A 16,324-nucleotide genomic window follows, 5' to 3' on the forward strand; every position below is an offset into this window, starting at 1 on the left:
GACACCATCTCACACTCCATCCTCCTCGACCGCCTAGCATCCATTGGCATATCTGACACACCCCTACACTGGTTCCACTCCTACCTCACCAACCGCACCCAGTTTATACAGTTAAAATCATTCTCATCCCATTCCTTTCCCCTCTCCTCTGGTGTTCCCCAGGGCGCTGTCCTCGGCCCCATTCTATTCATCATCTACCTCCTCCCACTTGGCTCAATATTCCGTAAATATAACATCAACTTTCATTGCTACGCGGACGACACCCAGCTCTATATCTCCTCCAAACCCACCCCCACCCTCCCACCTCCCTCCCTCTGTGACTGTCTCCATGACATCAAAGACTGGTTCACCTCATCCCTCCTCAAACTAAACTGCAACAAAACTGAGTTAGCCCTCATTGGCACCAAAACCACACTCACCAAACAGCCCAGCTTCACACTCACCATCGACAACTCCTCGCTTTCCCCCTCCCCTCAGGTCAAGAGCCTGGGTGTCGTCCTCGACAGTACCCTCTCATTCCACACACAAATCAATAACACCATCCGGTCCGCCTACTTCCACCTCCGCAACATAAACCGCCTCCGCCCCTCACTCACCCCCAACAGCACTGCCATCCTGGTTCACTCTCTGGTCACCTCCCGTCTCGATTATTGCAACTCCCTCCTATTCGGTCTCCCCCACAAACTCCTCCATAAAATCCAGCTGGTCCAGAATGCTTCAGCCCGCATCGTTACCAAAACCCCTGCCATCTCCCACATCCCCCGTTCTCCACCAACTCCACTGGCTTCCCATCAAATACCGCATAGATTACAAAATCCTCATCAACACCTTCAATGCCATCCATAATCTTGCCCCCCCTTACCTGTCAGACCTCATCCATATCAACACTCCCACCCGGTCACTCAGGTCTGCCTCCTCCACCAACCTCACTGTTCCCCTAGCCCGCCTGTCCACCATGGGGGGTAGAGCTTTCAGCCGCTCTGCCCCTCGCCTCTGGAACAGCCTCCCCCCCGACATCAGGAACATGGACACTCTTCCCACCTTTAAATCTCACCTCAAAACCCATCTATTTAGGCAGGCTTATGATTTATGATTTGGATTAGACTCTGCTGTCGATAATGTGTTACATTTTTTATACTTGTTTTTTACTGTTGTAATTTGTATTTTATTGTTGTATTTCTTGCTCTGTCAGGCGACCTTGAGTGTCTTGAAAGGCGCCATACAAAATAAATGTATTATTATTATTATTTGATGTCCATGAAAGCAAAGAAGCCGCTTATCCCCCAGAAAAGAATAGAGGATAGACGAAATGCTGCAAGCGATGCAAAACATGTAAAAGGCACACAACTGGTTTACAGGACTGTGTCAGAAAATTAGAATATTTTGATAAAGCTCTTTATTTTCTGTAATGCAATTAAAAAAAACAAAAATGTCATACATTCTGGATTCATTACAAATCAACTGAAATATTGCAAGCCTTTTATTATTTTAATATTGCTGATTATGGCTTACAGTTTAAGATTAAGATTCCCAGAATATTCTAATTTTTTGAGATATTTGAGTTTTCTTAAACTGTAAGCCATGATCAGCAATATTAAAATAATAAAAGGCTTGCAATATTTTCAGTTGATTTGTAATGAATCCAGAATATATATATTTTTGCATTACAGAAAATAAAGGACTTTATCACAATATTCAAGTTTTCTGAGACAGTCCTGTATTTCGCCAGTGAAGTCTCCAAACTGAACTGAAAATTGATTGTCCACGTTAGGAAAAAGTGAGTCCTCCCATCATTCCTGTATACTGCCATCAGCAAACGTCCACCTACAATTCCACCCAAAAGCCCGGCTATGAACACAGAGGGGAACCAAATGGTCTACTGGCAGTTCAATCACTATTTGATGATAATCCAGCCTTTTCCAGAAAAAGGGGACACCATGCTACAAGGCAAAAGTGATAACAAAATGGTTCAAAGAGCATGAAACTGAAAACTTTGGTCCGTCTGGGGTGAAAAAACTCCTCAGATCTTAATCCCGTTGACACTTTATAGCCAATTCCCAACAGAGAGATGAACAAGCAGAAGAGAACAGTTTGAGATATTTTCAGGGCACTAACACGGCAGGAATGGACCTGTCAGTCAGAAGATACATGACCGTGTTTCAAAATAAAAGCTTCTTCAATTTCCACATAACAGAAGTGAGTCTCTACCTGGACTGTTATTTCTTTTGATCGGAAACTTTCTGATCTCTGAGTCCAAAACTGTCAATCAGTGACAAGAGACACCTACTTCACTGAAAACATGACCCTACCATTAGATGGCAGCACAAAACTCTGCTTTTATTTATTTATTTTTTTAGATATATTTATTGAGGGCAATGAAAAAAAGATTTACAATAACAATAGAAATATCAATATTTTACCCTTTTTTTTTACTTTTCATAACAATAATTAAACAAAAATAAATAAATATATATATATATAAATAAATAAAATACAACAACACACCCCTCTCCCCTTCCCTCCCTCATATGGTCAATACATTACATCATTCAAAATCATTTAGCTTCTTTTCACATATGCATAACAATACTGGAGCAAATTAATAATAAAGTAAATAATCAAGTCCTGAAAAACACATTCTTTAATGCAGGAGTAGATGATTCAGATCGTTAGCTGGTCCAATAAAGGCAAAAAATCCAAAAAGGCTCCCCAAATATGGTCAAAGTCCCTAGGTTTTTCTCTAACAGAATCCAATATTTTTTCTGGAGTGCTATATGATACAAATTCATCAAAACTCTGCTTTTAAGCATCGCTGCACCGTAAATATTAAACAGAACCTACTGAAGAACAGCTATAAACCATGAATCAGGGCATGAGTGAGGTACCTTGTTTTTACAGTCAGTTTTTCAAGGAAATTCACAATATCCTTTATATAAATGCAGATAATATACAGACATATTTAAATGAATGTAGCCTGAAAAGAAAAAAAAATATCAGTTAATTTCAATTAGGATTAGAGCGGTCACTCGACCATGTGCTCGCTGTGCAGGGAAATCTGTACACAGCAGCTTTTGTGAGGATTTGACAAAAGGGAACAGAAGTCATTGTTTGCGTCAAAGCAGTTGGCATGAAAAGGAGTCATGACCTCCTAACAAACACGGATAATCCAAGCAATTGGAAATGAGCTACAAAGCTTACATCTGCACTGTTCCCTGCTATACATTCAGAAAACACTAACGCCAGCCTGACTCTGAATCACCGGTTAATGCTGTTTATTAGGGCCCGAGCATTGACAGGGCGAAGGCCCTATTGTATCTGTAGGAATTTTTTTTATTTTTTTATTCTTTCTTTCTTTCTTTCTTTCTTTCTTTCTTTCTTTCTTTCTTTCTTTCTTTCTTTCTTTCTTTCTTTCTTTCTTTCTTTCTTTCTTTCTTTCTTTCTTTCTTTCTTTCTTTCTTTCTTTCTTTCTTTCTTTCTTTCTTTCTTCTGACGAAAGGAGGGGCCTTTTTGCCCCCCTAAACGTGCCCCAAAAGTCACCAAATTTTGCACGCAAGCCAGGCCTGGCGAAAAATTTGATATTTAATGGTTTGCATTAATGGACGTGGCAAAATGGCTCAACAGCGCCCCCTACAAAACTTTGTGCCTCAAGCCCCACAATACGGTTTGACGTACATGCACGAAAATTTTGAGTTAATCGTGTAATTTTGGCGCAATTTATGCCATTTCTTCGGCAGTTAATACCGTACCCGAACCGTAATGTGCACCCAGGTGTGTTATACATCAAAATGTGCGTCTCCATCCTGCGACAACACCCATTACTTTTCTCAGTCAAAAGCGTTACCGTGGCGACGCTAGACGCCAAAAAGCGCGCCCACCCTTCATCTGATTGGTCCATAATTGATAGTTCCCCAAAAGTCACCAAATTTTGCACGAAAGCCAGGCCTGGCGATAAATTTGATATTTCTTGGTTTGCATTAATGTGCGTGGCCTAACGGCTCAATACTTTTCTCTGCCATAACTTTTGAAAAGGTTGTGATAAAGACTTGTGGGTGGTGTCATCGGACTCGGTATTGAGTACTTGACCTTCGTTGGCCTGAATTAGCCCCGCCCCTTCTTCTGATTGGTCCATATTTCATAGTTCCTATTTTCTGCTATAACTTTTGAATGGTTTGACATAGGAAGTCGTGGGTGGTGTCATTTCTGATATGCTTATGGATGGCGGTGGCCATGAGTGCTAGGGCCCGTTCATCACTGCTTGCAGCTTTATTATTATTATCTAAAGTTTTGTGTTTTTTCTAGGGCCTGCTGTCCCAGTTGGGGTGGATGTTCAGGTTGAAAGCCTGGATGCGATTTCTGAGGTTGACATGGTGTGTATTATACGCTATAAGTCACATATATGCATTGAAGTTGAGATCGTGATGGAGGATGAACTTATTTACTGATATTCTTTCAGGATTTTACCATGACCTTCTATATTAGGCATTACTGGAAAGATGAACGTTTGTCCTTCAAAAGCAAAACCAACCACGGTATGACTTTTGATGGCCGCCTAGTCAAGAAAATCTGGGTCCCAGACATGTTCTTTGTCCACTCTAAGAAGTCCTTTAAACACGACACCACCACTGACAACGTCATGCTCCGGGTTTACCCCGATGGCAAAGTCCTCTACAGCCTCAGGTAGGTCTTCTTTTGGGAAAGGTTGAACTTCATGCTGGAAGGATTTCTTTTTTTTATCATTTTATTTTTCTGAGAGAAACATACAGAATAGCTTCAACACAACCATACTTTCACAGCAAGGCAGACAGATATGTACAGTTTGACTTACTTATTTCCCTCTGTTACTCTCCCTTCCATTTTGTAATATGTAAAATATAACATGAACATATGAACAATGGATGTCACACTTCCTTTCCAATATCTGCAAGTCAAAAATCTGGTACTTCAAGTCATGCACAAAGGTACTTATAGCAGTTCAGGTCTCCGTGCTCCTATGTATCCTGTCCATTTGTAGCTCCATCTCTCACATGTCTCCGATTGTAGCCTTAGAGCAAATGTCAATTTCTCCATAGTATAGATTTCTTGAACAGTTTTTTGACAGTCTTCCATTGTCGGCGCATTGTGTTGTAACCACTTCCTTGTTATGGCCTTCTTCGCTCCAATCAATAACATCTTCATTAGATATTTATCTGCATTCGCTTGAGTATGCAATGCCATAGTACCAAAATACATTATGCTGACATCAAATTGTAGAGTAATTTGAAACATGTGTTCCAGACAATCATGAATGTCATGCCAAAAAGACAGAAGTTTTGGACAATCCCAAAATAAATGATAATGGTTAGCTAAATCTGAACCACACATCCTCCAACAACTTGTTCCACTTCCTAGGTGTCTCTTCTGAGCAGGTGTTATAAAAAATGTCATGAGGTTTTTACCCCTTTCCAGTCTGCATCTCAATAAAAGGGCCACTAGAGCCCCCCCAAAAAAAAATGAATTGAGTGTGTGTGTGTTTGTCAGTAAGTGTCTTTGAAGCGATGAGTCCGTGAACCTTCGCCCAGGCGGGCTCGGTACAGTTCTGAAACAGGGATCCACAGGTGCTCATGGGAGAGGGGGAGGGTTAGTAGTGGGGGCAGAGTCACCTTGTTTACATTCCACCAGGAAGATTGTGACCAGAGTGATCGGCCAAGACCACTCTGTCAAGGCCAGATTATATAATCAACAATTATATTGGAAACAGGCAGCCCCAGTAATTTTCCATCTGCCTTCAGTCTCTGGTTCATCAATGGCGACTCCAATCAGACGAATTTGTGATCACTTCCCGCCAAGCCGAGCTTCCAACTTCTCCAGGGTGTTATCAATCTTGCCAATGAGCTCAAAGACCACCGCTAGCCTGCGATTCTGTTCGAGAATCGCATCCAGCTTACGGCTCTGCTCCCCCAACGTAAGAGTCTGAGCGTTGATCGCCTTGCTTGACCCTTCAGCCACGTCCGGCAGCTCTGAAAGAGCCAAAACAGCTGTTGACGACTTACGCATTTGTCGGTAGACCAGGAGACCCCCTCCTCCTATCATGAGGATGATCAGGAGAAATCCTGCTATCATAAATCCAATTATGAAGGCGTCTTCAACATCCTCGACAGACAGGATCTTGAGGCACAAAGGCTTCCAGTATTTGTAGGAATTCATTGTGTATCCAGAAAAAAATGTCCAATCGGGGCAAGAGGGCTCCCTTACGTCTTCTGGTCGCAAAAATTTGGTCAATTGTGCTGAGAGACCAGTTAATCAATTCCATGATTGTAGAGTTTCGGAGGAGTGAAAAAGAAGAGACTCTGAAGACGAGACAAACAAAGGCAGTAGCAGGGCAGGCAGATAAGGGAGAGAGCAGAAAAGTGTCCGCCTTCGTCGTGAGCCGGAAGAAGAAGCATATTTTTATTAAATTATATATCCCAGTTGCATTTGAAATGTACACAAGAACGCATCTTTATTACGGGATTAACAGCAGCAAAGAAAAGTGTGGCTATGAGATGGAAAACTCCTCATACTTTAACATTCCAACAATGGGCTCTCACTTTTTTAGATATTGTGTATATGGAACTCTCGACGGCCCGGCTACATGGTGCGAGAGAGAAGAACATTAATACATGGTCTCAATTTGCAGAGGTGCTCCAAAACATGTTTTAAAATTGTACTTGACCTCATAATGTGCTCTTCTACGGCTTGGTGTATTGATGTGTATTTACTGTATATGTGGTATATTTGCGTAAATATATCTGTAGATACTACAGGACTATCTGTTAGAATTAGAATATTGTGATAAAGTTATTTATTTTCTGTAATGCAATTAAAAAAACAAAAATGTCATACATTCTGAATTCATTACAAATCATGCCATGATCAGCAATATTAAAATAATAAAAGGCTTGCAATATTTCAGTTGATTTGTAATGAATCCAGAATTTATGAAATTTTTGTTTTTTTTCATTACGTAATTTGGTTGGTCCGAGGGGAGGAGGGAGGGAGGGTGGGGGTGATGGTTGATTTGTATTTTATTTTGTTTTTGTGTGTCATACAAACATATTATGTATGGAAAAAGAATATTATGTTGATCGGTTTTCAACTATTAAATGTCACATACATAAATAAAATAATTAATAACAAAAAAAAGCTTAACTTTGTGTGGTCCTATCAGACAGAGTGGGGTTCGCTGCCACAAGTGTCCGTACGGGAGTGAAGTCGCTCCAGCTGCAACCACTCAGGACACGACACGGACAAGTGCAAAAATAAAAAAGCTACTTGACAGAGGCGTAACCTTTTAATCTTGGTCAGGGATGAAAAGCCTCGGACCGAGACAGCTGATTGTGTAATCCACACTGACACATAGTAACCGCTGGCCCTCTTCCTTCTGACGGGACCACTCAAGCATATTACTGACTTCCAGATAAAATGGTGCAATCCAAACAGAAGTTATGACGTCATCATCCACAAACTGACTAATCCTTTCGCCAGCATTGACTGTTCGTGCTGAAATGGTTACATGACGGCACCGGCGTTGTCAGGGGAAGAGGTGAAGTAATTAAAGCTTGAAAACACAGTGGGACTTTTGTTGCCGTCATAACTGTGATATGTGATGAATGTGTCCTGCATGGTTAGTTGTTTACACAGCCACACTCGTCACGTGGCACGGTTTAATCTGCATCAAAACAGGGCTTGTGCTGGTTGGATATTTTCCAGAGCGAGGCAGATTGCAGTGTGAGTTGTTGACTGCGCCTGCAGACCATTATAGTTCTGCACCGCCAGCTGGATTATGTATCTTCATTTAATTTCACTGTGCCAGTAACCAAATCTCTGCTGAAACCTCTGGTCCACTTAATACTCATCTGTACATTTTAAAAGGTGAAAGCTATGAGGTAGACGGCTCCAGACCAGAGAACAGACTCCCTGGGGTTTACGACACCTGGGGGGTTCAAACACAGTGTAGCCCCCACAAAACCAGCAGGGTCCCTGCCAGACCGGAGGGGTGAACAAAGGAAAAGATAACGCAAAGGGACCAGAGAACAGACTCCCTGGGGTTACGACACCAGGGGGGTTCAGACGCAGTGGAGCCCCCAGGAAACCAGGGGGGGTCCTGCGAGTCCTGAAGGGGGGGGACTGTCTCTTACAGTAAAACCGCCCCCAACCCCAAAAGCGGGGAGCACCCAATCACTGGCCAGGGGCTGGTGACGTCACGCAGCCCGCGGAACTCAAACTCCTGTTCCTGCCCAGCGCTCGCTCTCTCTCCCTCAGCCAGCGGACCGGACAAGACGTGCCTGCCGACCGAGGCAGCTGCGGCCGCATCTACCCATTTATTCCTGAGCGCTGCGACGAGACGGGGGGGGAACCGCTTCGAGCCTGGAGTGTCCGGCGGAGCGTAAGACCCGTTACCACGGAGCGCACTGCGCTCCCGACTTTCTCTCCCTATAATTTCTCTCTCCACTCTAAGTTTCTCTCGAGGAGGGCCGCATCCTCCGGTCAGCCTGCCCAGCTCAGCCCGAGAAGCACCCAGCCACCTGTGTCCGTGAGGCCCACGCGCTCATCAGCCCGGACGGGAGCCCGCACGTCCGACGAGTGGAACGGACCCCGCGCGCACCGAGATGCCGTGATAGGCTCCGTTGACCAGGGCGGGATCGCCCGGCTGCTGCACGCTGCACCCCTGTCTTTTTATTTCAGAGTCGAAGGAGAAGAGAGAGAGACGAGAGACTGCTTGGACTGAAAGCCGAGAGAAACGAGGCCGCATCGGACTGGAACCCCCGACAGAACCCGCAGCCCAGATCCAGAATCCAGAGGAGACGTGAGGTTGTGTTTGGGCAATCAGTCAGTTAGAACGGTGTAAAGCTGAACTTATGTTTAATGAGATTACTGTATGCGTATTACTGTACATTATCATTATTGTGTTCTTTATCATCTTTATTATTGCTTTGATTTCTTTTTCATTCCGTGCATTTAACTTTCATTTCATTTCTATTGATGTTTTTCTAGTTAATTAATGGTTTTATAATAACATAGTGTGCCATCAGGATTTATTTGGGTATTTATTTACATCTGCTTTGATACCCGTATGTAAATAAATTCTGATTGATTTTTAATGAGTTGTTTGTGTGTTGTTTCATACAAATTTTGGTCACAATCGATTTGTTTGACAGAGCTCAGTGCTCAAATCTCACCCTTCAATTACTGTGTTAGGCATAAACCTTAATTTCTGAGACTGATACTCTGCTGTAAAAGTTATCATTTCCCTGCTTAAGGAACAGGGTGGTGCCCCGAGGATTTTATTTATCATATTGGTCATTCAATTTGATAAATAGTCGACTTTATTAATTATTAATAATTATTAATAAAATTATTAATAACCCGTCGATAACTGGATCAGCTAAAGCCCCTCTGAGTTGCACAACACTAAAAAACAATCAAGTTTGTTCTGTCTCGACTCACAACTGAGCTGAACGCTGATGTGAATGAATCAGATCAGAAAGTGACTTCAGTTCAGTTTAATCAGCCTAAAGATTTCCTGACCCAACAGATGTCCCACCAGATTAAAGAAGTGGCCAGTGTGAGATTTCCCCCAACACTCAATGAAAACAGCTCATGAAAAGAAATAATTCTGACCTTTTGTTTAATAGGTTGCTCTTGCAAGGGCTTTCAGGTTTTAAGTTTAGTTTTTATCATAAGATTAGCGCAGGGACCTTTCAGCATCTGGTTGTGGACTGGGTTCCTGCTCGGGAGCAGAACAGCCCAGAGGCCAGAATAGAAAACCTGCTTTTATTGTCTTGCTTTTCTCTTTTGTTGTGATCTTCTCGGCTGCTGTCCTTTTTTTCTACTTATTTACATTTACTTACTGGCATCTGCTGTGCTCTTCTGTCAGATTGATTCATGTCTTTTATCATTTCTCGCATGACACTGAGCTGTTGACTGTTTTACTATTGCAGAGTAACAGTTACAGCCATGTGCAGCATGGACCTGAGTCGCTTTCCTCTCGATACGCAAACGTGCTCGCTGGAGATCGAGAGCTGTAAGTCCTTACAGTTTTTAAGTCTTGTGCTGTCTTTGGGTCAAGGAAGGAGGAAGAGAAGAAGGGAGGAAGGAAGGAAGGAAGGAAGGAAGGAAGGAAGGAAGGAAGGAAGGAAGGAAGGAAGGAAGGAAGGAAGGAAGGAAGGAAGGAAGGAAGGAAGGAAGGAAGGAAGGAAGGAAGAAAAGAGGAAGGGAAGAAGGATGGAAAGAAGGAAGGGAGAAAAGAAGAAGGGAAGAAGGAAGGAGAGAGCAGGAGGAAGGAAGGAAGGAAGGAAGGAAGGAAGGAAGGAAGGAAGGAAGGAAGGAAGGAAGGAAGGAAGGAAGGAAGGAAGGAAGGGGGAAAAGAGGAAGGGAAGAAGGAAGGAGAGAGCAGGAGGAAAGAGGGAAGGGAGGAAGGAAGGAAGGAAGGAAGGAAGGAAGGAAGGAAGGAAGGAAGGAAGGAAGGAAGGAAGGAAGGAACGAAGGAAGGAAGGAAGGAAGGAAGGGAAGAAGGAAGGAGAGAGCAGAAGGAAGGAAGGAAGGAAGGAAGGAAGGAAGGAAGGAAGGAAGGAAGGAAGGAAGGAAGGAAGGAAGGAAGGAAGGAAGGAAGGAAGGAAGGAAGGAAGGAAGGAAGGAAGGAAGGGAGAAAAGAGGAAGGGAATAAGGAAGGAGAGAGCAGGAGGAAAGAAGGAACAGGAGAATTAGGTCATTTTGACCCAAAGACAGTACCAGGGTTAAGTCTTTTGGTTTTTGTTGAAAGTAAATAACACATGACTTTGTGAAGAAGACAGTTCTAGACAGTTGTACGTATTTCTCCAGACGCGTACACAGACGATGACTTGATGCTGTACTGGAAGGAAGGGAACCGGTCACTAAACACGGATGACAGAATCTCACTGTCACAGTTCCTGATCCAGGAGTTCCACACGAGCACCAGACTGGCCTTCTACAGCAGCACAGGTACCAACGCCCCGCGGACACTTCTCCTCCAGCTGAGGTTCCAGAGACGCTGCTCCTTCTCACTTCCTACCATCCTGTCTGCAGGCTGGTACAACCGTTTGTACATCAACTTCACTCTGCGGCGTCACATCTTCTTTTTCCTGCTGCAAACCTACTTCCCTGCTACCCTGATGGTCATGTTGTCCTGGGTGTCTTTCTGGATCGACCGCCGGGCCGTCCCTGCCAGAGTTCCCCTCGGTGAGTTTTCTATCTCTTATTAATCAAATCAAATCAAATCAAATCAAACTTTATTTATATAGCACTTTTCCTACAAATAATGAAACACAAAGTGCTTAACAGAAAAAAAACTATTAGCCGACTGGATGTTAAATTGTTCCCGATATGAGTTGGATTTTTTTTTTTTATGGGTATACATTTAATTGTTCACTAATTCAATATAAGAAGTTGAAATAAGACATTGGAATAAGAATTAGGCAAAGAGGAGAATGTTCTTTCAGCAGAGGTGTGCAAATTCAGCACAGAACCCAGAGAGAAAAAATTAGATAAAAAGACAAAAAACCTCGACTCACACAAACTAAATGAAGCAATAAATTATCAAACAAAATGGATAATAGAGTTAGTGGATAAACACGAATCATTTATTCACATAAATCTATGAAAAATGAATAAATCCTGACTGGTGAGGGAGAAAATGCAGCTCCCCCTTATAAACCGCACCCAACAGATGCCAATTAATTAAACACTGCTGGAATATATCTAAAATCAAAATAAAAAGAAGTTAACAGTGTTTTTAATTTGGCTTGCATTTTATTCCAGTGAGCTATGGTGCATGTATGACAGCATAAATGCATCTTGGATGAATAAAAAAAGTTCTTTGCGCATAGTAAATAATATTCCTCTATTTTGCAGTGTTTACTCTTTTCTTGGGTCTGAGCTCTTGCAATCTAGATGTTCAATTTTCAATTCAATTCAATTCTATTTTATTTATATAGCATCTATGACTGCGTTTACATGCATCCATAACCCTTTTAAAACCTGAATATTGGCAATAACCCAAATTTGCACGGCCATGTAAACACCAATAATCCCTTTGAATAACCTGCATTTGCTCATATTCGGTTTTTAAAAACCCGAATATGACCCCTGGGTTACTCCTTTTAAAACCCGAATATTCGGTCATGTAAACACCAAACGGAATATCCCCATCAAACGGAACATGAATTTGTTTTCTGCACATGTTCTGTTCACAAGGAATCCTGGTCTTTTGAGTCCAGGAAGTTCTTATAAACACGGAGAAACCAAGACCAGGAGGAGACTAATCACTTCATAAATGTAATGAAGGATATGAACATTTCTGCATTTGTAGACGGTAGAAAGTACCCGGGATAGCCAGATTTTTTTACAAGAAGGTGAGGGAAAAGTTGCACGAAGCAGCATTTGTTTTGAATTTGGATACAGGAAGAGGAAGCGGAAATGACGGGAACTGCGTCATGATGTTCTCCACGCGTCGCTGGTTTGTCCAGATATCCCCAATGATTAATTACCATGTAAACGGAATATTCCAAATGTTTCAGTAACCGGAATATTAGCAATAACCTGTATTTTGACTGCATGTAAACGTAGTCTATTACAACAGACGTTGTCTCTAGGTGCTTTCCAGAGACACAGAGCTTTAGTTTTAATTTTGAATTGAGTCTGCTTAAGTGCCTATTTGAGACTCAGCCTTATTTTATTTCTGAATTGTATTTATTTAACTGTATTTGTATTGCATTTTTGAATAATGCACCTGGTCTAATTGGTTTGCTGATGTGCTTTCATTTATGAAACACACGTCACCAATAAAAATGTGGATTTCAAATCTTCTCTTCTTAAACCGGGCAGACACTGTGCGATTATCGGCTCGTTTTGAGAAGATTTTCCAGTCGTCCGACTATTTTTTGGATCGGGACGGATTTCGACCCAATCATTGCTCGTGCAGTATACGTGGGGTAACGACAAGAGATTAACACCTCAAAACGAGAGATTAACACCTCAAGACGAGAGATTAACACCTCAAGACGAGAGATTAACACCTCACGACGAGCTCCCGATCACGAATCGTGAGGTCGCAAGAAAATCAAGCGTGTTTGAAATCCTGGTCGCTCCTCGTGAAGGAATCACACAGTTGAAGCAGCTGCGACCCGATTGGACTCATCCTTTCACAGAGAGCATGCGCAATCTCTGATGTCACGTCAAAAACTATTATTTGTAGTTTAAGTGTTGCAAATTCACATTACAAATCATGTTTTAATAGCAGAAAAAAAGACTGCATTTCCACGTATGGTGCGGGTCGCCGCGTACCCTACGCCGTAGGTCTGCGTTGGTGTAACGCAGAACCATAAATCAGCCTTTATTGTGTGCTCTGTGCTGTTCGGAACACTTCTCTTCTCTGTTTCTCATTTTGCTGGGACGTCGGGTCCCTCCGCCAAGACACAACTTTTGCAGTATGCGTTCATTGTTGTGTCTAAAAATGATGCTCAGTGCCCACCCAATCAGAAACGGTACAGATATTCTGGGATATATATAAAAAAATAAAATTATAAAAAAAATAAAGGATCCCCATAACCTTTGATCGGTGTGGGCAGGACGCACCTTTGGGTGGGCACAGCCACCCCTGCCCCAGAACCGGCCTCGAGTTCCAGTACACAGAGCTCCAACGGGAGGATTATGATCGTTATAGTGTGAGCAGACGGGTCGATCAGAGCATCGGGTCGTACAGTGTGAGACAATAAATCATGGGCTGCAACTTTTGAACTCCGTGATCTAGTCGTTGCAGTGTGAGATGGGGCAGTCTCAAACGATTTAAAATATCGCACAGTGTATGCCCAGCTTTAGTGTATTCAATTGATTAGTCATGCTCTGCAATTTTGTAATGTCCTAGAATTCGAATTCTTTATTTGGGGGACCTTTGGCAGATATGAGTTAAAATGCGATTAATTAGATTGATTAATTAATTATAAATCCTGTAATTAATTAGATTTTTTTTTTTAATCGCCTGACAGCACTAATTATTGCATAAACATAATATAAACAATGGCAAAGGAAGAAAAAGCTTAAGCCAAACAGTGCAAGGAAAACTCCCCTTTGTGTGACTGTTTGGTTCTGCTCTGGACTCAGGAATAACCACGGTGCTCACCATGTCCACCATCATCACTGGAGTCAACGCCTCCATGCCCAGAGTCTCCTACATCAAAGCTGTGGACATTTACCTCTGGGTCAGCTTCGTCTTTGTCTTCCTCTCCGTCATAGAATATGCGGCGGTCAACTACCTGTCCACTCTACAGGAACGCAAGGAGAGAAAGCTGCGAAATAAGGTTCCTACCAGCGTTTCTACATAGTACTCATAGTTCAGACGCACTTTAGGAAGTATTTTATGTATCTTAGCAGCTGTCTGTTGTTGTTTTTTTAAAGCACTGTAGGAAAAATACAATAATAAATACTATGATACTGAAAGTGATGCTAGGAGCTTTTACTACGGATGACCGAGACCCGCCATTGCTGAAAATTAAAGTTATTCTATGCAACTTCTGAGAGCTAGCAAGATTTGAAAGTGGCGCCTCCTCTAAGCCCCGCCCCCCCGCCCCCACCCACGAGCGCTCCGTCCAAAGCCACGCCCCCACAAACACGAACGCGCATACGATTATTAAACATTTTGGACAGCACATTTACAGCAAAACTACCCCATGTCTCATTCACCTGTAAGCGAGGCCGGTTTTAGGGGGGCAGGGGGGGGGGGGCTGTGCCCACCCAAACGTGCATCCTGCCCACCCGGCGTCTCCATCCCGGCGAGTGCCGGTGCGGCTGGCGGAGCGCTGCGGTGCCGTGCAGGCTCTAGAGCCACGGCTACGCCGTAGCCTACGGCGTACCCTACGGCGTAGGCTACGGCGTAGCTGTGGCAACAGAGCCTGCACGGCACCGCAGCGCTCCGCCAGCCGCACCGGCGCTCGCCGTGATGGAGACGCCTACATCCCCACGGACCCCCATACAGCTTCCGAGCCGGAGCTGCTGCGGCTCTTCACGGATGCGGCGGCTCTTCGTGTCCCCGCGGGCTGCTGCTGCAGGAGCTGCTGCTGGGCAGAGAGTCCTGCAGCAGCAGCCCGGACGGCTAACGGCTCTGCTCCCCGCTCTCACACACACAGCGGGACCGACCCGCTCCGGAAATAACTACTGGGCTCCGTGGCAGAGGGGAGGGAGGGGGGTTACACTGGGACACTGTGAGCCCAGGAGGACCCGTGGGAAGTGGACACGGGGGGGGGGGGCTGGAAGCGAGTGCGCGCATGGGACAGGGCGGGGGGGCGTGGTTTAAAATGAAGGCATCTGATTGGTTCTTTCCCTTCCTGGACCTGGACCAATCCGTATCATTCGGACCGAATGGGCGGGGCTTAGAGGTGCCTCTTTCAAAATTCTTGCTAGCTCTTCCACATCAGGGAGAATACCTTTTAATGAAACGCTGCAAATAAAAACAAACGCCGCTGCAAATAAAAGAAACGCTGCAAATATATAGAAACGCTGCTGCAAATTTTAAAAAAACGACGCAAATAAAAAGCCACAACGGAAGTGAATTACCGGGGGCTATTTTTGCTGATGTTTCTTTATATTTGCAGCGTTTCTTTTATTTGCAGCGGCGTTGCTTTTTGTTTGCAGCGTTTATTTTAACTGCTAAGCGTTTAAGCGCTAAGCGAGATTTCTTACAGGTATTTTATTTAATTAATTAATACGATCTTATAGTGATTGCTGTTGAGGATGGACGACTTTAAAACGTTTATGAAGAAAAAACCGATATGGGGTCGATCAGCTCCTTCCTGTAGCAGTTTTCATTGTTAACTCATTTTTGCGTTTCCTCGCAGCTGCCGTGCACCTGTGGCACGGCTGGTCCCGTCATGATGTCCACCAGCTACAGCGAGGTGGACGCCAACACCACCGGCCACTACGGCATGCCGCAGCTGAACGGAGCGAGGCAGGAGAGGATGCTTGTGGAACTGGCGATGGAGAGTGATCAGTTGACGGGACACGTGGGCTCGGGGGCCTACAGCAGCGCCTGGATCGACACACACGTCATAGACAAATACTCCAGGGTCCTCTTTCCTGGCTCTTACCTACTCTTTAACATCATCTACTGGTCTATCTACTCTTAACACGGATGTGTCTCAAACAGGGAGACGTTGGTCTGAACACCCGCAGAAGCGAGAAACGTCTCCTTCCCCAGTCTCCACTTTACCACGAGCAAAGTGGAGACTGTGAGGGAAATTAAGTCAGGTTTTTAGGAGAATCGTTCACTTTGTGAGACAAACACCAAATTTTGCAT

At 43.8% G+C, this 16,324-nt stretch overlaps 1 protein-coding gene across 3 annotated transcripts in view; it reads left to right on the forward strand.

The window, feature by feature from the left end:
• Positions 1-16,209, forward strand: part of LOC133464509 (gamma-aminobutyric acid receptor subunit rho-1-like) — a 34,574-nt gene extending 18,365 nt beyond the window's left edge. For 2 of the 3 annotated variants that reach the window (XM_061746534.1, XM_061746533.1), the window contains 6 exons: positions 4,300-4,367; positions 4,454-4,677; positions 9,960-10,042; positions 10,840-11,217; positions 14,137-14,333; positions 15,867-16,209. In XM_061746534.1, coding sequence (XP_061602518.1) covers positions 4,300-4,367; positions 4,454-4,677; positions 9,960-10,042; positions 10,840-11,217; positions 14,137-14,333; positions 15,867-16,154 — 1,238 coding nt within the window. In that variant the 3' untranslated portion in view covers positions 16,155-16,209. The remainder of the gene's footprint in view (positions 1-4,299; positions 4,368-4,453; positions 4,678-9,959; positions 10,043-10,839; positions 11,218-14,136; positions 14,334-15,866) is intronic. The other variant, XM_061746535.1, reaches the window with a different exon arrangement.
• Positions 16,210-16,324: the final 115 nt, after the last annotated feature.

Source organism: Cololabis saira, chromosome 18 (assembly GCF_033807715.1).
Source record: "Cololabis saira isolate AMF1-May2022 chromosome 18, fColSai1.1, whole genome shotgun sequence".
NCBI classification, from domain to species: Eukaryota; Metazoa; Chordata; class Actinopteri; order Beloniformes; family Belonidae; genus Cololabis; species Cololabis saira.